This window comes from Sorex araneus, chromosome 7 (genome assembly GCF_027595985.1).
Source record: "Sorex araneus isolate mSorAra2 chromosome 7, mSorAra2.pri, whole genome shotgun sequence".
Classification (NCBI taxonomy): domain Eukaryota; kingdom Metazoa; phylum Chordata; class Mammalia; order Eulipotyphla; family Soricidae; genus Sorex; species Sorex araneus.
The window spans coordinates 73,695,387-73,720,008 of record NC_073308.1 but is presented as its reverse complement, the minus strand read 5'-3'; the positions used below and the strand labels follow the sequence as shown (position 1 = coordinate 73,720,008).

The 24,622-nt window shown below is 39.5% G+C and overlaps 1 protein-coding gene across 7 annotated transcripts in view; it reads right to left on the bottom strand.

The window, feature by feature from the left end:
* Nucleotides 1-24,622, bottom strand: part of LOC129406491 (uncharacterized) — a 341,367-nt gene that overhangs the window by 139,289 nt on the left and 177,456 nt on the right. For 6 of the 7 annotated variants that reach the window (XR_008631035.1, XR_008631038.1, XR_008631037.1 and 3 more), the window contains one exon: nucleotides 7,740-7,839. Coding sequence is in view for 1 of the 7 variants with exons in the window: in XM_055144459.1 (XP_055000434.1) it covers nucleotides 7,830-7,839 (10 nt within the window). In the remaining 6 variants the exon portion in view is untranslated. Of the gene's footprint in view, nucleotides 1-7,620; nucleotides 7,840-24,622 lie in introns of those variants that run through there. The other variant, XM_055144459.1, reaches the window with a different exon arrangement.

The following is a 24,622-nucleotide window of genomic DNA, read 5'->3' as shown; positions in this document are numbered from 1 at the left end:
CATTGCCTTATCTTGTAATCATCATTCTCCTCTGAAATTATCGAGTACAAAACAGGGTTAGGTAGATGTTTAGAACCTCTCAGAAAGCTTGCATAATTCTACACCATCTACTTCACCAGACTCCAAAACTTTCTGCAACTCACTATACAAAACTGCAAGACTTATACTGTGTTTGCAAATCATGGGTGTATATATTTATACTTAATCCGGACTCCGAAAAGTGCTTCATTACTTGGTTCATTCCTGTACTTCTTTCAGACTTTAGTTTCCATGTTATGTTAGCAAAGAAAGCTTCTCTGACAATATTCTTACCCACAGTAATTAAAACCCCCCATATGTCTGCAAGTTAAATTGTCCCAATGGAACCTAGTATTTCTCATGCCATAGGAATTAACTAATCACTGGGATTAATAGTTTGCCTGTTTTACCCAGTAGACAGTGTCTTCTAAGTGCAAATGAATTCTGTTTTATAATTTATTTTCAATGCCATATAATGCTTTTATACTGCTAGGAAAATGAAAATGTGTAAAAGGTGTTTGATCCATAAGGTTAGACACACTTGCCTTATATTCATACAGAAAAATAAAAAGCATATTTGTCACTTATACACAACACACATTTTACAAAAACTGTTGTTGTTTTCACTGACTGTGCTGAATAATAAAAGGAGAGAAGGAATTCCCTACTCTTGTTTTCTCTTTGGATCATTTATAGATGGACCCTTTGTTCTGAGATTCCTCACACAGGAAAATACTTGGGAGTGTAGTACAAAGAAGGAAATACTCTCAGTCTTGGAATGGCCCTTAAAGACATTAAATAAATTATCTTGGAGCTAGAAGTTTAAAGGGTCAATTTTTGGAAATTCTTCCAAACCCTAGACATTTGAATAGAGGGTTGTGAAGGAGAGGTATACACAAAGACCAAAATGAAGTAAGAAATTGAAATCTTCAAACTACTTGGCACATGTCGGTAACATGAGTCTCCCCATTGCTCAGCTCTATTAAGGACTCCGAGGATTTCAGTAAGCATTGACTCATGTTGGATCAGATCCGAGAGATCCTAGATCTTATTCTGTGTGAGTGACCTTGGGTAAGCTTCCTAAAGTCTGCAAGAATGAGTTTTTCACAGAATAAAGAGAACTGCCTTATTTTCCTATAATGCATTATAATGGATTATGATAAAATGTGAGTCATAAAGCCCATAGCTGATGAATAAGAAGAGAGAGAAAACAAAGCATAGAATTAATACCATGAATAAAAATGCAACGATGTAGCTTATTACCTCCAAAATATGTTAAAACAGTTGTGAAATAGAGAATAAATATTCCAAAGTTTCAGAGCAAAGAGCAAGCCCATGGCAGTATTTACTGGTCCATTGGTTTATGCAAAAAAAGGTAGCATATTAGCAATTATATTATAAATGTAAATGAAAGTAAGAGAATTTAGGTGAAAGAGCAAGTATATAGTCTCAGGAACAATTCCAAATTTGCAAACACATTTTGCATACAGGTTATGTGCAGATTAATGTGAAGACCAAAAAAAAATAAAAGAAACTTTACAGATTGAACAGCCAAGATTTTGGAAAACTTAAACTTTAAAAAAAAATGAAGTAATCATCTAAGATTCAAGAGAGAACTAAGAGAAGTTATTGAACACAGGATCAAATAAAATAAATGCATAAAATGTATTTATTTAAATGTTCATGTAGAGAAGACAAAGAAATAAATTTGATAAGAGCTGTGAAATCACAATTTATTTTAACAGAGAAATAAAATAGTACATTATAATATGTCATGGCACCAGAAAAAAAACTCTCAAGTTTTAACATCAAATTTTTGTAACATAAAATTAGTATTTGTGCAAATTAAAATATGATGGTTACTCTTATTCTTTCTATTTTTGTACTGGCTGTACATCTTTTTAATGTTAAGTTGTTATAAATCATGGGTTAGACTTCTTTCTCTTTACAAGGCCATATATTCAAAATCTTTTAATCCTAAATGTGTTTAAAGTTAATATTCTGTTAAAAAATGTAAGAAATGTGATTAAGTTATAAGTTTTTTGCTTCAAAAGTATGGGTCCCAAATCCATAATTTGAAAGAGACAGTGCAAGTTGTACTTTGTATTAAATAAGCAGTTTCAGTAGACTTACCATATAAATACTCTGCTAAACTTACACTCTGAGTCTGGTTAAGGTTAGGAAAAAATATATATCAAGTTAATGAACTCCACTTCTGCTGACATACTCAGAAAAGATAGTCTAAATTATAAGTTGTTACTTTTACATAGAACTGAAATTTTTATCATAAGCTAGAATTCAAAGAACGTCACTTAAGAAGAGCTTCTGATGTCCTTCCTTGCACAATGCTACCGATATTACGCATTATTCTACTCTCTTTCTTTTTAAATACTATTTTATACTCCTAAACACGTACTTCAAACAAAGGCCCAAATGTTCTGTCCGCTGAGCAATTTTCTCAGGGTGTGCGGGCCTCTGGAAAGAGGTGAGGGAGGCATTTTTCAGCCTGTCTGAGCGAGGCGTTGGCTGGTGAAGCCCCTGGGGACCTAATGTCCACGCAGTCGCCTGGTCTCTGAAAATCTGTCCTGGAAACTTTCGGACTAGAAACTGTTCCCTGGAGAGCAGGCAGGGCTGAGGCTGGGAAGCCCGCCGCCCTCCTTGCTGCCCTCTGCTACCTTCCTACTGCCGGAGGCCATCACTGACCCCCGTTCAGGACCCTGAAGAGTGCCATTTGCCATCATCAGGTGTAGGGGCCCTACAAGCTGAGATTCAGCTCATCGCGCTCGGAGTGGGGCTGAGGACACCCCTTGCTAGCCTGCGACAGCCCTTCCTTCTCTCCCCGACTTCTGGTCTCCCAACACCAGAGAAAATAGCCCAGGTCCATCCTATTTGTTTTAAGAATTTATAGCCATGGACATTCTTCATGCATAGGCCTGAAAGCATTTTCCCTCATTAACCATTGGGCGTTTGAGGTTGGAGAGACAGAGCAGTGGCTTAGTGGCTTGGGCATTTGCCTTGCACGCACCCAACCCTGGTTCCTTCCCTGGCACCCCGTGTAGTCCCTTGAGGCTGCCAGGAGCAATTCCTGAGCACAGAGCCAGGAGTAAGCCCTGAGCACACAGCCAAGTGTGGCCCAAAAGCCAAAAAAAATTATATTTTTTAATAAACTACTTGATGATGTTTCAATGACCAACCAGCCCCAAGAAGAAGGACAGTGGTGAGGAATTCTCTTGAGTAACAGGTGCTTATTCATCACTTCCTTTATCAGGAATTTCATCAAGACAAAGTATTTAGATGGCTCTCTGTAGAAAAGCACCGTTAAGCTTAAGGACATGTATTCGTAAAAATATATAGGTGGAGCAAAATAAAACATGGGCACATATATTAATGGCTACAGGAATAATTTTGTTTTGTTTTCCTTGTACTAACTTTATATATTACCTCATTACAGAAGAGATAAAAGGGGGAAAAGAGTTTGGTAAGGAATCCTAATTAGTGGAACCATTATTTAAGGTTGGATATTCAAAAAATATAAAGCATTCACTTCAAAGTTCTGAAAGAAAAACATTCCATCAAAGACATAATATTTGAGACACAACCTTAAGCTTTTCTCTGATTAAGATGAATAATGATGCTTAAGGTTGAACATATCAATTTGAACCTCTGAGCATCAATTTTCTCATTTCTGTCATAGAAATTTAATTTAGTCCATATTATAGAAGGAGGTGGTAGCCAACGGAATTAACAAATGCAATTAGGATTTAAAACATTTCCTTGAAATAAACTTGTGGAATATTTTATCCTCAGACATGTTTTTAATTAGTAAAACATTTAATAATATTTCAAATAACATGTTTTAAAGGCGTGTTTTATAAATATCATCTAATGAGCAAGGAGTTAAAGACACAGCAAAACTTTAAAAACATAATTCTTCATTTCCACTGATGTATTTTGTTATTTATTTACCATGATTTGAAGGAAAACATGGAACATTTACATTTATTGCCTGTCTACTATTTTATATTTAGAGAAAAACAGCCTAGCACCTTATATAATTATATAAAATAATTTCAGGGGTAATGTCTTGAACCCCAAAATAGCTAAACTAATTAAATGAAGAAAACAAGCAAAAGTATATCCATGAAATCATATATGCATTTGCATACAATGTACAGTCTAAAATTTACAAAGTCAATTGTTCAATATCAAGCATATATATATATGTTTATATGTATATAATTAAACATTAATCATTACTTCTAATGAAATAATTTGATTATTTTTAACTTTCCTGACTGGACACAAACTGATATGTGTTTTAGCAAAGTATAAGAGTGTTAAGAAGATAAAAATACACAACTTTTCAAAATTTACAACAACATAATTTGAGACAAGATTCTTTCAAAACAGATACTTTTGCACTCTTCTCATGTTTTAAGAACTAAAGATATAAATATACTTTTCTTCAGCTCAATAAAATCATTGACACTGTAACTTAAAGGAGCTGGCATAGAAAACAAAGATATTTTTATATATGTTTATATATAAAGATATTTATATATACATACATACAAGCTCATCAGTGAATTAAATACCTTAATGTATGAGCAAGTAGAATACAAGATATTACCTTAAAGTCAATCAAACTAAGTGACACTGATTAGTCAGACAGAATTTCAAACATATAACACACACACACACACACATATATATATATATATATACATACATAGCGAAATCTATTTATAAACATTCTATTGAAAATGCAGTCCAACTTTTAACATTAGGAAAGTTCATGTTTGTGTTTGTGACATAGGAAAATGGATTATGGCCCCGTTTTCACACATTGCATGAGAATAGCCAAATGCAGCCAAACAATTCAAAGCTTGACTTCTTGAAACCATCAGAAAGGTGACTAACCATCGCAGTGACAGCGAAGGAAAGAAAGGATGAGCAAAGAAGAGGGCATGGGGGTTCAGTCTTGAATAGTAAGTACCACCGGACACCAGAGGGGGCATTCAGTGGCCTTTCTGAGGGTGTGGTCAGCACGCCCAGGGACAGCCTGGGAGGACAGCAGTTGGCAGTCACAAACAGGGAAAGTCACAAACAAAGCAGAAAGCCTGACACACACTCCAACGAGACTTGTAGGCACCCCCTACACACACACACACACACACACACACACACACACACACACACACACACACACACCCTTCTCTCCACTCCTGAGGACTGGCTGGCCTGAGGACTCGGACCCAGAGAATCCCCGAGAGCCCTGGGCAGCAGCCCCTGGAAGATGCCCCCTGAGCTGAAGACCCAGCCTGAGCTGTGCCAGGAGATGGGGAGCGGGCCAAGGAAGAGCACTGAGAGGCGGAGCAGCTGAGTGTGCCTGGCCTGGGGAGCAGGGGACGGTGGGACCAAGGAGTTCCCCCTTTCTTACAAAGTCGAAACCCCACTTTGCGGAGTCAGCCCAGCAACAGCACACCCGCCCAGGGCTTCGGTGCAGTCCCGAGGCTGCCTGGACAAGGGGAAATAAGGCGGAAGCCGCCCTCTTGCTCCTCAGGTTGGCCTTAAACGAGGTTATCCCATCAGCGTTCCTCAGTTTCCCCAAAGTGGACGAGAAGAAAGGGGTACCCTGGGCCTGGGAGGTGGAACCACTTTTGGTGTCTTCACTGAAGAAGGTAGATTTCTAGGGGCATGCTGCGTGATCTGTTTTTCTCAAAAGTGGGTAGCATGCCTGCCAGCTGGCGACCCCTGACCTGGGCTGTGGTCAGCAGTACCCCCAGGTGAGCCAACAAGGCGAGGCCAGGGGAACTGGAGGCTGCTACCCTGCTGACGGGCACTAAGAAGGGAAACTGAGAGGAAACGCAGGCAGCATGCACGGAGGGTTTCAGGGGGCTGGGAAGGAACGCGGCTCTGCGGGCGCATCTCCAGCGCAGCCCCTAGGCCTCTGGAGAGACGGGGAGCTGGCGGCTTCCCCTGTTCGGGTACCGGAGCACCGGGCACCTGCTGCAGCAGCCCCGGGAGGCCAACCCGGGACCCGACTGCCCGCGCGCTCCCCCGGCGTTTGGCCTCTTCGCATCCCTGTGTCCCTGCGGTACCTGTGCGCATCCTCCCCGAGGCTGGGGCCCAACTCAACACGCCCCACGCCGGCCGGGAACCAAGGGGAAAGCGACGCCAAGCTGCACCCGGGAAATTTAGTCTAGAAAGTGGGGAGCACAGTATTGAGACGCCTTGAATGGGCGCCAAATGCATTCTGGAAAGTAACATAAGAGGAATTACTAGTGAATCCCATGTACGAAATGCTGAAAATAGACAAAACTGTACATATAGAGAAGAGATCAATCCTAAAGAGCTAAAGAGACAAGATAGTTTAAAAAAGAATAGCAGGAAGTAAAATTATATGATGGTCTTTTGAAAATTACAAATAATAACATAGCCAACAAACTTTAAAATTTAGAGACTTCTTAATCATTTAAATACTTTTAATTTTATACATGTATGTATTACATCTTTATGTATCACTGTCACTGTATCACTGTCATCCCATTGCTTATTGATTTGTTCAAGCGTGCACCAGTAACGTCTCCATTGTGAGACTTGTTGTTACTGTGTTTTGGCATATGGAATACGCCACGGGTAGCTTATCAGGTGCTGGTGTTCGGGCTAGATGCTCTCAGTAGGTTGCCGGGCTCACCGAGAGAGACGAGGAATAGAACCCCGGTCGGCCATGTGCAAAGCAAACTCCCTACCTGCTGTGCTATCGCTCCAACCCCATAGGGGCCTATCGGGTAGAAAAAGGCTTAAGGTCCAGACCTTGCAAGGACCGGGCAGCACCACATCCTTGCCACATCACTGGGCCTTCCCCACATGAGAATCTTGGTGGGGCCGTCAGGAGTTTCTCAACACCACTTAGGAGCCCCCACCCCCTGACTCAAATCCCTATGGTTGTGAAAGAATGACTAGCTTCCCTCAAGTAAGTCGTAGAAACTAACTAAAGTGGAAATAGCACACGAATTAATGATAAAAAGGCTAAAGATCCATAGAGAAGACTGAGTTCAGAATCCAAGCAAAAACAAAACACATCTTATTCTCAAAGATAAAGTAAAACTGGATAGAGATATAATGCAGTGGGTAGGGTGTTTACATGTGCGTGTCTGACCTGGGTTCGACCCCGGTACCCCATATGGTTTCCTAAGCAACCCCAGAGTGACTTCTGAGCACAGAGCCAGGAACTTGCCCTGGGCACTACCAGGTGTGACCCAAACAAAGTCTGGAAAAAAAAAACCCAATGATGTGTATCAACTGTAAGACTGAACTATTCCAGTTATCAATCAAAACGCATCCTTCTGTTTTCCAATAGAGTATATTAAACACTGCATATGTGCTTAGAGATCATACCATTTTTTTATAAATTGTTGTGAATTCAGACATTGTATTTCTCTTTGAAAATTTAATCTAAACTTTCCATCAAAGCCTTTTGTTTCTTAATGACAATTCTGAGAACTACCAAAGTAGAATCTAAGCAGAAATAACACAGTCGTTATCTGAGTCCATGAAACTTATAACGAAATATTGTGATGTTCCAAGAAGCAATGATGTGGAAAACTTCAGGTAAATGACGGTCAAGTGGACGATGGAATCGCCTTTACTCACGGACTGCCATAGAAGCATACGTGTCCACAGAGACTCTGGCAGATTCTCAGCTTTCAAAAACTTACCTGGTGTATGTGAGGCATTAAGTTGGGGCTTTGAAAATTCCAACTAGGAAAGGCAGGTGCTCCATGCAGAATCCTTGATCAATATCCCCATTACCGCCTCCTGAAAGAGAAAGAAAATTGACAATTAGACTTGAACAGAAACCTATTTCAGCAGTACAATTTCAGACATTCTCAGATTCTACTAAATTTTTCATAGCTCTTCTGTCACCCCCAAACACTTTAAATCCTGAAATAATTTCATGGATATGTTTGAATCATGAAATATAGAATACAATATCAAGGGAAATGTATCACTCTAGCGATTTGCATGCCTAGCAAAGGCTATTTTATGCCACTCCATTCTGACTGTCCCAAAGTGGTTTTTTTTAGAGAACCTGACATTTAATGTTACAATTTTATATCTGATCAATGAAGCTTTTATTTATAGCTAGGGTTTTCATGATGAGAAAATAAAAGTTAGAATTTACAACTCCTCTCTTATTAGGGCATACTTCCCAGGAATGACTTTTCATATCAATCCAATTTAAAAGCTTACTGAATCAAATAAATAAATATATAAATAAAGGCTTTAGTCCTTCAAACTTCTTACATTAGTTGTAAAGTAACAAAGTCAGATACAGCCCTTTAGAGTTTCACGGACACAACTCCTGTTCAATCTAAGTTCTTGCTGATATATTAAATTAAATGCACTTCTGTTTATTTAGTCACTAAAATGGCATCATAAAATGACAACTCTTTCTTAATTTTTCACATTTATTCCTTCTTGCCTTAATGATATTTATGCATTTGTCTCTTTCTTCTTTACTTTTTTCTATTTTGAAGTAACTCATCTATAAAGACCTTCCGAATCAGACTAAGCCTAAAACTCTGTAGTTTATAATTCAGCCACCATTGTTCTTCAGTTGGATCCTCTCAACCTTCAGGATTGTAATTTTCCAGCAGTTTTGTCCTTGGTTTGGGTGCTCCCCGAGCACTGTGCTCAGGCCACTCCAGGCATAGTCCTAGGGGCCAACTGCAACGAGTACAGCATTGGCTCCATGGCTTTGACTAATCTCTCTGGTCCTGCACTCAGAATTTTAAGCCTCGTCCTGTATGCTGAGAGGTCACTTTAGTATTACTACCTTCAAACCCAATTTGAAGTGTAAAATTTTTGGATTCAACTCATGACTTTGCATCTAAATTTCTCAACCATTTGGAGCTACACACTTCAGAAATGAAAGCTTACATTTCTCCCTCCAAAGGCTCTGCTTGGTGGCGGGGGGGGGGGCGGTGGGGGACCTCCACCCTCCCAAAGAAAGTTCAGTCAAAAACCTCCAGAACTCATGTGCAGCCATGCTCACGACCCACCTTCACAAGCTCGGGAGCCTCATCCATGAATGAATCTGTTGAAGAACTCAGGTGGGCAGGTTTTTTGGCTGAAATCCCCAAGCTCTTATGAAGTTGGGGATAGGCAACCTCCCCTCATGTCCCAGCTCTGCCCGGGAGACTGGCAGTCACACCCATGAACTGCCTCTGGTGTCATATAAGCTCATTAATTGACTGTGATCCAGAGACTCGAAAATAAATCTTGGAAGAGGTCAGGTTGCAGAGATGCCTCCAGACCCCAAAGTCACCATCCAGTCAAAAATTTCATTGCAGCTCTATCCCCCTATTAAAATTTTAGAATTCCTGAAGCAACATCTCATATTCTACACCACTGGTGTACAAGGAGTAGCACACAACGTTGGAAGGATGTAAAGTAGAAGGCAACCAATCTCGGTTTAAAAAATATTAGCAGACAAGGCTCAACCTGTAATAACAAGTTAGTAGTACAAGGGTTTAATGGCTCCAGGATGAGATACAACAATCTTCACATACTTTATTCTAAGGAGACATTTTTGAATAATTTTTAGCTAATTGTTCATAGCTAGAAATATAAAATAAATTATTTAGGGAATGCCATTGGGGCAGGTATGAGTGCTGGAAAAACATGAAACAAAGATGGTAAAAAGGTGTAAGTGGTGGTGGGATTGGTGTGGAATAGTGAATGTAATATATTATTGTGAACAACTTCATAAAAATAATTAAATTTTTAAATAATATCCTCCTCTGCTACTACAGATTCCTTTGAATTGTATTTCCACTGCCACATGAACTCAGCAAAGAAAACCTGGAGTCATTTCAGAAATGTATCCTTCAACGAATTCACACACTAAGGATTTAACCATTTTATACCTCTACCAGGGTTGGTCAATATCTTCATTACTTATTTATTTATTTTGTTTTCTGGGCCACACAAAATTTTGCTCATGACTCATTCCTGGCTCTGTGCTCAGAGATCATTCCTGGTGGACCTTGGGGGACCATCTGAGGTGCTGGGGATCAAACCCAGGTCAGTCCAGCTTTACTGATTATATTCTCATTCAGGTCTCTGATTATCTTCATTAACCTTACACAAACAGCCACACCAACTTTCACCTACATTTCTAAAATTGCTTTCAATGTCCTCTTTGTGACTACTCAAGTTCTTTTAAATTTCCAATAAAAGTAAAGCTCAATTTGAATTTCTAAGCACTCCAATAATTAACATTCCAATACTTAACAATAGGCATTCAGATATTTTGAATCATGAATAAACCTGTTTAAATAAAACATTACTCAAAGTGTTTTTTCATGAAATTGTGTGTTGTTACAAAAAAATCAGTTACATCCTTATACATCAATTATATATTCTCAGCTGCTGGATGACTTCCTCTATTTACACTTATTCCTATTAGATCAGAATACACTTTATCTTGGGATAAAATAAAAGTATTCCTTTGAAGTTTATGATTTGTTTGTTTGTTTGTTTTGTTTTGCTTTGGGTTTTTTTTTTTTTGAGTCACCATGACTCCCAGAGTTACAAAGCTGATAACAATAGGATTTCTGTCATACAGTGTTCCAACACCCATCCCTCCACCAGTGTACATTTCTCTCCACCAATGTCCCCAGTTTCTCTCTCCCCGCCCTCTGCCCCCTGCCAATCTCTATGGCAGGCATTATTCTTCTTTCTCTCTCTTTCTGTTTTATGATTTGGTCGCTGATATTCTGTCATGTCCTGGCTTTCTGGGCCTGGAGTAAGAGAGCAAATGTATTACAGATTTATCAGCCCAAACAAGAAGGAGGCAGAGGAGGAAGAATGATAAGGCAGGGAGACAAGTACTGTGGGCAGGTTTCTCTGACATGATCCAGCCACTGTCCGTTCTGCTCATTCGAATTCAGGATCCCAAGCATAGCCAAAGACCAGCAGCTCAATCAGTGGGATAGGGGTGGACATAACTCAAAGGTCTTTGCATTTCTCTACCAACCTATTTGGACTTCTGTTTTCTGCCATGGGAACATTCCACCAGGGTCTCAGGCACATCATAGATGCAATTTTGCAAACCAATTCACATGAGTTAGTTCCTCTAGTCCTTCTCACGACCACCCACATTTTACCAGATAACCCCAAATGTAAACTGGAGCAATAGCACGCGGTAGGGCATTTCCCTTGCACACAGCCTATAAGGGTTTGATCCCTCCATCTCTCTCACAGAGTCTGGCCAGATTCCGAGAATATCCCACCTGGATGGCAGAGCCCCGAAAGTTACCCATGGTGTATTCGATATGCCAAAAACAGTAACAAGTCTCACAATGGAGATGTTACTGGTGCCTGCTTGAGCAAATCAATGAACAACGGGATGACAGTTCTACAGTGCTTTCTGGGCCTGTAGAACTTTCCCAAATGTAGTGATACCGCCTTTTCATTTAAATATGCACTGTTTGGAAGCAAATTAGAACATTTTCAGTTCAAATTTAAGAGAAGACTACAGCAAAACGAGAGCCATTTGCAATAACCTTGTGAGTTAATATCACATGAAATAAAGTTCCACCCACGAATGTGTACATGCTAGAACAGTCAGATAAAAAAAATATACTTGTCGTTAAGAGAAAACTACATAATTCAGTGAAGGTTATGGTGCATTTAATACCTTTTGTGATTTTTCATATAGCCTACCAGGATTTCCCTAGAGAAATTTAAACCCTGACCTCTTTCTACAGTGCAATTCACCACCTGTCTCTTGGTGCAATGGTTATGCAATATGAGATACTAATGTACATGTCACTGATAAAGTTAACTGTCAGAGTTCTAAAAAAATATCACTGTGAGGTTTCAATCTAAGGCTTTCACTGACATTTTTGCTTATTATCATTTTATTTTATCATATTTAATTCATACACTTGTGATTGGCCACTGTCTATAGAAAAGAGGTATATGGAAACCAGACCAGGGGCAAGCCAGGCCACTCATTTAAAACAAGTTTTCAGTCAGCTCAGAGATAAAGGCACAACAACACACAAGTCCTAGAGTTGCTAGTTATGCACAGGATTAACATACCAAGGAGCAAGGGGTCATTTCTGCAAGAACTGGGCAGTGAGCTGTCATAGCTTGAGTTGAAAATTAGCAAGGACATCCAAAAAATCTACTTCTTCTCTATTTGGAATAAGACAACTCGAATCAAGAATGAATACTTAAATATAGTCCCAGAAATGGAACTAGCTATTAGTTGAATACTGACAACGGTTTTAGCAGTGCAATTCCAATCTGGAAATCCTTTCTACAGATAAATCTGTTTCGGCAGATGTTTTGGGGAGGATGGGATGTGTTTCTTGATCAATAGTGGAAAGCATGTACAGTCACCATAGGAAGACTCCATAAAAAACATTTTAAAAAAGTAAAAAAAAAATTGATATAAACCATTGGTCAATTGATATAAACCATTGGTTAGTCTTCTAAAATCATATTAATTTATAAATCCATAGTAATGAAGTTTTGTATAAGGAAACAAAATGGACAGTAAAAATGACCAATGCAATATTTTTTTAAAAAACTACCTGTTTTCCTCTAGAAAACAATAGGGATAGACCATATTTTAACAAATGAGATAAAAATACAGACTATTTGAACAAATATTTCCTAAAATTTAGATTTAAAATATCATCATTGCAAATATCTAGGTAGTGGTCAGATAAAATAAAATACTCAACTAATGGAAATTTTATTTCTGTGTATTATTTATTCTAAATTTGATCATTTATCCTAATAAGATATACAGAATAATTAATATAGAATATCACCTGTTTATTTCATTTTTGATAATCGCTTTGCCGTGGCCACATAGTACATATATTTTTCACTTTGAAAATGTAATGAGGAATAAACTGCTGCTAAATTTCTCACTTTCCTTGGGATTCCCCATCTCAAGGGTATAAAAGGTAAAATATAATAAGAAGGTCAATTCCACACACAGTAGAAAATGTACAAGATATCAATGAGCAGTAGAACCAAAAGAAGAAACCAGACTGAAGTCTCTGACCCCTAGACTTGACCTATTGAGAATCCACGTAAAGAAAAGTGAATTTTCACCACACAACTTCCCTTCACTAGAAAATGCACATAACCTTACATCTATACATTTTTGATCAAATCCTCACATTATACCAAACACATAGAGACATATTCAGAGATGACACGGCACACACAACCTTGTAACATCCACGAGATAAGTCAGAAATCCATCTAGATCACTATGCTATTTAGAAAGACATTTCCTGCCAAAGGAAATTTACTCTATCAGTAAAAAAACTATAATATTGTTCAATTCTTCATGTTTGAAACACCAAAATATACATTTATTTTCGGCTGTACCTGATCTTTAGTGACTCACTTATTTTCCGTCAAAATTGTGTTTTATATGAGACTCATGTTGAGTGTGTACACACACGCGTGTTTTGTGCACATGCATTTGTGTGTTGTCAGGTGAAATCCTACTGGAGATATTTCTGTATAAATCTTCTGATGTTCTTCCTGGCAAATTATTTATTAGGACATGTCGGGAAGACACATGTTATTTTGAGGTTACAGATTTTGAGTACTTTCTCCTGAGTATTCCCTGCAGCATGCTGAATGACAGTTTGTAGTTTTTTCATGACTAAGAGTTGTTGCTGATTTTATTTCTTATTTTAAGGATGCAGAACCATGGACGCCATTGCCTAGGTGGGTCCAGGTATATGAGGGGACCAGCCATTGGTCTAATGTTTTGGTTACAACTCTGGCCCATGGACCAATATGAAGGATTGGCCCATGGTCAGGAGTCAGTGTGTAGGTTTGAGGGTCTTGGGAGATTTTCTCTCATTACACTTCCCCTTGGAAACCTACAGTCCATGTCTCTCCTTGTGCCAGTGAGATCACGTGACCAACACTAAGATTTCACAGTTTTGCTAAATGCTCCAGGGCTGTCTGTAGCTCAGGAGCTGCCTGCAAAACTTCAGCTTGGACCATGTCGATCTCTGGGAGCTGCGAGCACTTTGCTTCTTTTGTTTTTAAAGATTGCTCCCATCTTTCCGGAACAGACTATAGATCAGGGGCCAGGCAGTGCTTTCTCCTTCAGTTCATGTCTGAGCAGGAATGATGGCAGGCTAAATAGCTACTTCCATTATCTTTCAACCTTAAGATACTTCGTAAAGCAGTTTTAGGTCTGCAGAAAAACTGAGCGCTAAGCATGGAGATTTCCATATAGCAGCCCCTCGTGTTCCTGCTTGGATCAATTATGATCATTATGTTATAGGACAGCTGCAAAACGCGGGCACGGGGGTGCAAAGTCCTGCATCTGGCCAAATACCTCCGCATAACACACATGGGCAGGCACGGGCCAAGCCTTCCCTGGGAAGACTCACTTCCTCCCTCGGGCTGGCTCACAGCCAGGGCCTCCTGCTGCCCACCCACACCTGCAGGACAGACACTTCCAGAACCAGCCCTGCCCGCCCCAGCCTGCTGCACATCTCATTCCCAGCTCTGCTCTGCCTTCCAGAGGTCCCTCAGTGGGCAGGTCAAAAGCCAATAAAGACCCCCAGACGCCAGGGCCAGCACATCCCCTCTGTCTCCTCGCTCCGTCCAAATTGCAACCGTCTTCTGGCTCAGTCAACTCATGTGACCTTCCATGTCCCTTGGGAACTAGAGGTGATTCCTTATAAACAAAGGTAAAAACAGAAACCGGGCCAATTTCTGTGAGAAGTAGAGACGATTTCTTATAAATAAAGCTGAGAATAGGAACTGAACCAGTACCTGCATTTACAAAGAAAGAAAACGCATGGTCAACTGTTGGAATATAGCTCTAAATATGTTAGGCCTGACTTTGGTTCGTCCTTGCTCCCCTTGCCCAAGGAGCTTAGGTTTATCAGTCACACCCATCAAAGTGCTCCCGAGTCACTCCCATTCTTTTGTTTATCTGTAACCAATTCTACCAGTTTATCTGCTCTTCCCTTAATCAAACTCTGTTAATTGGTAAGGTCAGAACTTCCTAGGACACTGAATATTATAACATTGCCTTTCTCTCCTCTTTATGCCTTTTGAATAATTTACTTTAAAGCTATGTCTTTTTTGTATAGACACAAGAAGACAATATTATGTTTTTATAACTTAAGACTTAATTGGCCTCGATATTCCCTCCTGGGCATCTGCTCTCTCCACTTAAGCCTCAGTTGCCCTCAGTTCCTAGCACCCCAAAGTAGGGTCCCCGACGTGGGACGGGAAGGATCCAGGGCAAGCGGTGAGTTATGTGCTACCCTGGCATCGAGATGGGCCTGGCCAAAGTGCCTAATTCTTAACTATAAGTTAAGAGCTTGATCATAGACAAATGCTGTCATGATCCAATAGTAATTATGAGACTGGGACCCTGCCAGGGATGGGAAAGACTGATCTGGCCTGAGCACTGTAGTCTGAGATTGAGATGGCCCCAGGAGAGCAATTCTATAAGCTTTAATGCATCTCTTATTGTGTCCATACAAAATGATTAATATTATGAATTCTTATATGTTTGCTGGCTGAGGAGAAGAGAAACACATTCATGGGACTCTGCCCTTGGGTGGGTCTTCCTGCTGAAAGAGAGATTCTGTCCTAGTGAAGGCATTCCCCTGAGAGATAGAACTATACCCCCTATGGATTGTAACCACACCTTTAGATAAGCCCCAGGCTGCTGGGGGACGGGGAGATTTAAGGTAGCTGTATGAGGGGGCAAGGGGAGAGTTCCAGAGGAGAGTGTTTAGAGGGAAGATTGGAATAAACTGCAAGTGAGACCAACCATCTTGGCTCCGTTCCTTCCTTCGCCTGCCACATCTTCGCCATCAACCTCCCCGGGGTGGGGGAAGTGGCTGGAGGCTACCGAACTCGGGTGGCGGGAGAGACAGCTGCTGCCCTAGGCCCTGTGCCTGGCTCGGTGCTGTGAGGCGTCCCTTCCCTCTACCGCGTCTTTTCTTTTTATTTTTATACAGTCAACTTATAATTATGCACACAGACTTCCACTGTGATTGGAATTATGGCAGAGATAGTATACTCAGGTGAAGACAGGGCTCAGAGGTAGTACAGGGGGGCTGGCACTTGCTCACAGCCGACCCTACGTTATTCCATGCACTATACATGGTCCCCTGAGCCCTGCCAGGAGAAATGCCTGAGCGTGGAGCCAGGAGTAAGTCCTGAGCACAACTGCGTGTGGCCCCCAAACCAAACAAATCAATCCATAAAGCAAAAGAGCAGAAGCATTTTGCAACTCTAGTTGAGCTTTTATCAGTTTTCTGGGAGATTTTCTTCAGCCAGCAAGCAAACATCTTAAGAGGGGAGCAAAAAGAATAAACACAGCAAATTTTCAGATTTTGTCCAAAACAACATTACTGTTGTATAATTTGTAGAATGAAAACAAGTAAAACTAAAAAGAATTGAACAGCAGGAGTACATCTACGTGAGTGCGAGTGATCTGAATTTATGTTTTCATAGTAAAAGTACTAATTAGGAGGAAAAAGTATGCAGGTTCACTGAAGACAGGGAGGCGTGCACGAGAGGACGGCTGGGAGCCAGTGGAAGGGTTCGCCCAGTTGGACACAGACCCACAAGAAAGAGGAAGATAAAACCAGGAAGGGGCAGAAAGGCACAAAACGTCCCTGATCTTAAAGAAAAGGAAATTTGGAACGTAGAGAACGTTGAGGTGTCTATAGACAGTGTAGGGGAGGGTGTTTGCCTTACGTTCGACTGAGCCTGGTTCCCTTCCTGCATCCTGGACGGTTCCCCAAGCAGGAGCAAGCGCCAAGCGTCACTGCGTGGGGTGCAAAATAAAAAAGAGGACGTTCATGACTTAATAATAAAATCTGAATATTACAGTATTGGATGGACTACATTCTCAGTTTCAAAGTAGAGCTGATGGAAAGAAAAAAGGGACAAGCTCTATATTCAGAGCGATCGCACAAGGACACAGCAGCACTGTGCATGTGCGAGGCCCGGGGTTTAGTCCCTGGCACTGCACGGTCCCCGAGCACTGACTAGAGGATTCCTGGTTCCCTATGGTCCACCAGGAAGATCATTTATAGGATGGTTTTGAAAGAAAGAAAAAAAATCTAGACACACACACACACACACCATATACATATAAAGCTCCATTAAAGGCATATTTATAACCACCCATGAAAGATGAAAAGTGTAAATACTCAAAGTGAAAGAAATAAGGATACAACAGAAAGCATTAAGAAATAGAAAAAGAAAATAAATAATCAAAAATTCAATACAGAAATACAATAGCTTATTTTTATTAAAAATCTATTCGATACTTATATAAATTTAGAAAAAAAAAAGAGCAAACCTGACTAGGAATTGAAAACAGGACATAAATAAATAATCTGACGTATGTATTTGATTAAACCCGGTCTCAGATCAAGTTTAATAGGAACTACCAAAGGTCAAAGGTCAAAGTACTAGACACATGAGCTGTCCAGCCTGGAAGGACGACTGGGGCCAGACTGGCCCGTGCCCACTGGAGAGACTGACCCCGTCGCTCAGGGCGACTGTCCCCCCACCCCCGCAGCACTGCGGTACTGGCTGCTCAGTGCGCCTGGCCCTGCCATGGTCCCGGACCCACTCTGGCTCGGAGACTCACCCTTGCCCTGCGGGACACGAGGCCTGACGGTGCCGCTGCCACGCTCCCAGCCCGCTGGGCACACGGTGCCGTGTGGGCCCGTGAGCCGCAAGGCCGCACCACTCAGCATCCTCCGTGGAGCAGCCACCAGGCCACCAGGGCCAAGAGTTCCGTTAGCATCAAAGAGGAAAAGCACCCCAAAGAGAAGCGTCTCCAGCCCCTGAGGCCCCAGAGTCCTGGGCAGTGCCTCTCGGGTCCAGCGCCGAGGGATGACCACGGCCCCTCCTCCTGGCCTCCTGGGTGTGCTGGTCCACACCGGCGGGCAGAGCGCCAGTCACTTGGCAGTGGCGTTTGCTAAACTCTTCTCCCCGTCTCTGGCTGCCACGACTCCGAAGGGCACACGAAGGTGAAGCCCAGAGGATGAGAGGCGAGCACGATGCGTCTTTCCTTTGTAGCCAGACAGGCTAGCATCTTTGAATCGGCCATCTGGCGTAGCAGCTGTGGCTTTGAAATCGGGGGCAGGCTGCCCAATTTCGGCATTTCCTGAAGACATCTTGTTATTTGGCAGGTACCGCCAAGCCAGGAGGGAGATGCCTAGTCTCATACATGTATGTGTAAATACCTATCGGGTATATATTTGTATAGTATGTTATTATAGTACATATGTATCATATTATACAAAGTACATATCTGATTTACCTTTATATATGCATATACAACCAATATATGTATAATATCTTTTGTACTCTATTATACATATATCAAACTTATTATTACATTGTGTGTACACATGCAATATATGATATATAAGTATTATAAAGGAGAACATACTTTTATGCTATTGCCTAGGCGATGTACAATGTACATAGCTAAATTCTACAGTGCAATAAAGTCAAGTCATTGTAGTGGATGCTCTGAGACAGTTTCTAATTACCCCCTTCAGGATTCATCCCCATGTGTAATTTCCTCCCCTTGAATGTGGACCAGACCTAGCAATTAGCATCCAGAAGACAGAAGACAGCAGAAGTGTCATCTCTGAGCTCTCATTCCACTGAGCTCTCATCTTGTTCTTCTCTCAGTCCTGCTCAGTGCTGAGGGCTGGTGCTTCCTGACAGCTGGCTGTATTGTTGGTATGTCTCACAGGGACCTACAGGACTTTATCAATCCGTGCTTACTGAAAATTGATGATCTCAGTCCGAGACAGGTTGAGAAATTGGATCTTACCAACACCATGACTGGAATTCTTAGCAGAGAGTCGCTCCAACAAAACTCAATGAAACCTATTCTAGAGGCAACCCACTTAAATGCTCCATACTATTAAGGTATTAAAGACTTCTGTTTCAATCACTAAGGTGTGGAATAGTTTGCAACAGATCTAAAAAAATATCAACTACAGAAAATTCCAAGAAAGAAACTTGCAAGAAATTGCAAATATGCCAATATAATCAATCCCCCCAAAAAAGTAGAAGTGAGTAGGAGTGTGGTTGAGAAGGAATTGTACAGAAAGGATGAACGTTCATTTACATTAGAGAGCTGAACTCTACTTACAAAAAAATAAATTCTAAAAAGAAAAAACAATTATCACTGCAATAAGTATCTAATAACAGTCACCATCTGTCATAACAAAAACTAGAACCTACTAATAAACATAATTAAATTAATAGAGTTAATTACAAAAATCTTCCAGCAAGCAAACAGAAAGAATTAGAAGAACATCTAAAGTATTATTAGCTTTTTTTTTTTTTTGCAGTACCAGGGATCAAACCAGGGTCTCACACATTTAAGGCAGATGTTTTACTACTAAGTCACATTCTTCAGCACTAAAAATACTTTTGTAAAGATCAGGAATCAAACTAATTCCTATTCAACATTTTTCTCAGAGTTAGCCAGCAAAGTGAAATAAATTGAAAGTGATAAAATTAGTAAAAGACTAAAAGGAAAAAAATTAAGTGTGATTATTTTCTAATTGCAAAACAAAGTGTCTTATTTAACTGCATCAAACTAAAAAATATCTTAAAGATCTTAATAAATTTGCCATAGGGGGCTGGGGAACACGGGCATTTTTAACCCATCTACTCCCTGGCACCAATGGCCTGCGTCCCTGAGCACCATGGTTTAGAGCCCCGTCAGCAAAACCAGGGGAGTCAGAGAGGGAGGGGTGAGAGCCCCTCCCCGATCCAAGGGCCTCAGCCCCAGCAGCCGAAAAAAATCTATTACCCAACCGGCCATGCTCAAGGCTGCTCCCGACATGCTCAGGAAGAGCCTCAGGCAGGAGTGAACCTACTCGTGGGCTGCGAGGCCGCATTTGCAGCCACGTGACACATCATGAGACACTCCCTACCCATTCTCCAGGAGTACCACACTACATTCGATGGGGTTCAGATAGGAGGCAACCAGTCAATCATAGAGGGAAATGTATATAGATGCATATACGGATATATGCATATTTTTTCAGATATATATAAAAAAGTTCACATAACTTAATCATTAACAACATATTTGTGATATCCTAGAGAAGATCTGAAAGGTCCCTGCCAAAATAGAACAATCTTCACAGTATTTCCTCTATGGATACTATTTTGTAGCATTCTCAGCAGTTTTTCATAACAAACTATATGAAATATAGTATTTCAGTTGTGTTTGGGGGCAGGGGTTGACGCTTGGGATGGAAACATCCCAAATATGTTGGTGGGAAGGTGTACTGGTGGTGAGACTGGAGTTTGAATATTAAATGTAATCAAATATTGTGAACTACCATATAAAACAAAATTTTAAAAAACTAGGGGGGTCCTGGGGTTCCCCGCCCCCCTCCAGAGCAGGATCAACATATCTTGCCGGGGCCCTAGCACCAAACCACCAGCCCTGTTGGCCAAAAATCACCATGAGTGACTCGAACTCCATTAAGCACTACTTGGGAAAACCTACCAGCTGATAATGAAATAAAATAAAATTACTACAGATTGCCATAAGCAACACATAGTGAGAAAAACAAAGTACAGATTTGTCACAATTTAATTTAATAAAACAAGAAAAATTTGTAGGAAGACAGGAAAATATGTGTACACATATGATCCATATATCCAGATATCTGTAGGATATACATCGCATTCTGCCCATTCCCACATAGTTCCCCGTTTCTCAGGGAAACCTACGGAGCACACCATTCCTAGCAACCAGGTTGACAAAACTGTCATCCACAGAACATCTAGGCGGGTAGATAACGTGACGAGGGAAAATTTCAAGCTGTGATGGTGTCAATAAGCACAACTATTTCTGGAAAAGGTAATAGAGAGCACGAGCTTGGAAGAACAACACTCACATTCTAACTGCGAACTAGGCAGTGGGGACCCTCCAAACATCCGTCTTGGTTCCAAAGTGCAGAGTCTGCCTCTCAGGCTCCTGAGAGTGAGGGGATCCCATTGCTGTAAGCAGATGCAGAATAATCTCCTTTAGCCAAAAGAGCAGGGTGGTAAGGTACTGGGATAAATATTCTAATCATGCCAGAGCTCGATACCCTGGAAGTCTACATGAAGTCCTGTAGTGAAGCCAATTGACACACATCTTAAAAACAGGAAAAATAGGATTATCTATTTATGGACACACATAGAGGAGAATTATTGACCAAAGCAAGATTTACTAATCTCAAGGGTTAAGAAAATAGCTCTCTGAGGTTTATCCTCAGAGCTCCTAAAACACTGGTAGTATTTAATCTCTGTAGAATAATGTATGAAAGGCAATACATCGTATTATTATTATTCTTTAAATTGGATGCATCTTTGCCATCTACATATTTCACAAAAAAAAAAACCTTTCACAAACTTTTAAATGAGTTTTTAGGTTTAGAAATTCTTAGAAGTATTTACCTCATCTATATTCAAAAACTATGTGTTATTCAAAAAGTATTTTCTAGCAGAAAGCCTCTACTTTCTAATTGCTGCTTTGGAATGAATAACATCTTCACACAGAAAACAAAAACAAAACAAAAGCTCAAGCTTGAGGTCTTATTGAAGACATTCTTCACGGTATCACATATGTCATACAGTAACTTGCAAACTATTTTTGGACATTTTTGTGTGAACTCATTACAGCAAAAAAGATCATTCTCTGTTTTTTTAGAGGACCTGGAAGGATCTAGATTTATGCTTCCTTTAAAAGGAAAGTACTGGTATTCACATCATGTTAACATCGTAAATAAATTCAAGGAACAGAATCATAAAGAAAAAGCTACCATTTCTTTGGAGTTCTAGTGTACTCACTGAAAGTCATCCTAAAGGGCGCTATGGGGTGTGTGTGTGTGTGTGTGTATGCTGTGTGTGTGCGCGTGTATGCGTGTGTGTGTGTGTATGCGTGTGTGTGTGTATGCGTGTGTGTGTATGTGTGTGTGTGTGTGTATGTGTGTGTGTGTGCGCACAAGCTGAAATCTAGGTAAACACTGTAGTGGGAAAAAACATTAACTCAGGAATTATGGGAACGAAAACTAATTTTTAATAAAATTTTAAAACCTATGTTTTGACTCCAACATATTTGCCGAAATTATTGCTAAAACATTTTATATTATCAGAATGCAGGTGTCAATATATGTATTGTCACTATTTTGGAGTGGCATTAAGTCTACTGTTTCAATTCTGATAAGTGACAAAGAGGCCTACCAAATGAAAAGCCATTAAAAATAATGAACAAACACAAGAAACGTTGAGTCCATTTAAATCACTTAATTGCAAAATGTTAATGTTATAACAATGCCTATAATTATATCTTACAATTCTGACTGAAGAGTATTATTTGAGCTGAGTGATAAATATTTAGAAAGCCTTTAATTATTTCAAGCATCTATTTTCTCCCTATGGACATTAATTCAAATTTCTGCTTAAGTTCTATACAAAGCCATAAGTAAATCGTGACATGAATGACCATGGTAACACTAACCTGCTTCTGAATAGTAGACCGATACGAAAGTCTTACATTTCCAATATATTTGAGGACATTGTTTAGTTCAGCTAATATCCTTTACTATTTTCAAAGAAAAACTAAAACAAAAGGCATCTAACAAGGTGAAACTTAGAAGTGGCAGCAAGTCTAAGCAAATGCTTATTCACAAACATCTCACCCAAATCTTTACTCAGTGCAGCTGATTGTAAAAGTGTTGATCTAACTGATTATATTCATTACTTGGTAGATAATTCTGAAAGAGATTTATCTTTTTTAATTCAAAAAGTGGTCCTTTTCTTTTCCTCTATTATGTTTATTATGGAAAAGAACATCCAAACAGCCAATGGATATAGATATAATCATGGACATAAATGAAAATTCTAATTTTTCATGTCTCTCATTACAGTTATATAAAAAGTATACAAATTATAAGAGATACCTTAGAGAATTAATCTATAACATGTATGTATTGGTGTGTGTGCACAGAAGGTTATACAAAAAGTGGAATTTTTGTTCTCTATGTCTCATTATAAAATAAAATTATGTTCTGGTCTTGCAATTTTCTAATAACTCCCAAAGATCAATTTAAATGCCACATATCTTTGCCTGTGTTCTATTCAATATATTAGTTTTCATCCTATACTCTGGGAAGAAACAGTTCATAAGTCATCAGCGTGGCAGTAATCAGGAGCAGAATTGCCACGGGACAAACTGAGTGCCCACAGACAGACAGGGAACCTGTTCAACAGACACTTTCAAGAGCTTCACTGTTCTTTGACATCCAAAATCAGGATGCTGTGAATATAAGTCACTGGATTAAAGTAAAGTTTAAAATAAATGCAGAAAAATTTGTATTCTTCTATATTTATTCTTCCATATTCTATATAGATTAATGTCTCTAAATTATTCTCTTGGGAGCTAAATATAAGATAGAAAAATTAGGAACATGTCAACAATTGTTATAATTGAATTGATGGAATAAAAAAATCCAAATTACAGTAATGGAATTTGAAGGACAATAATAATAAACAGAAGTAGATAATAATCTTACCAATGACAGAGTACCCGTTATTTACTTATATGCTATGAACAATATTAAATGACAAGTACATTTTATCCAGGTTTGGGAATTAAATAGCACAGTAAAGTGTAATTATTCTTGAATTTTTTAATTACTAACAAACGCTAAGTATATGGTTTGCAAAACACTGGAAAAATAACATAAAAACACATCATAATCCTTGCAGCAAAGTAATTAAATAAATGAAGTTGGTAAAATTTTTAAAATACTTCAAGCAAAGGACTACATGTGAGTAATGTCATAAGTAAAAGTAGTTTAACATCTTCTATTTAGATAATCCTCTTGGGAACTAAATATAACCACTGATAGAAAAACTGATAGCAAAAAAGCTGAACAATAAATTTAAAATATTAGCCACATGTGAATTGTTCAATTCATAGCTAAAAAAAAGAAAAACTAATTACTATGGAAAGGAGATGTTACTTTCGATGGCATGCTGAAAACTATGTATTTAAATCATACTTAATTATCTGATGTGGTATTTCCCACCTATTAAAACATACCTCTTCAACACAGATAACCGTTTTTTCTGTAAAGAAAATTGCTATAATCTGAAGAACATAAATACATTTCTATATTCAAAGATCGGAGTCTTAGCATTCCTAGGTGGTAAGATTTGTGTGCTCTGCATTATTTTATCCGCAGTAATTAGGAAAATATATGCAGCTCTTTTATAATCAAAGTAAGCTACACTATTCTAAATAAGAAGCAAATAGCACCTTGAACGATGAGGTACAGCTTTCCAAAAAGCAGATGGCAAAACCAAAGTAACTTAATTATCTTTAGAGCTTTACCACAAATATCTTTTGTGTTTTATACAGAAGTAAATTATATTCTGGATCCTCAATTCTCTAAATACAGAGAAAAGTGTCTTCACTTTTATAGACCTCAATAACTAGTTTTATTAATTCCATTTT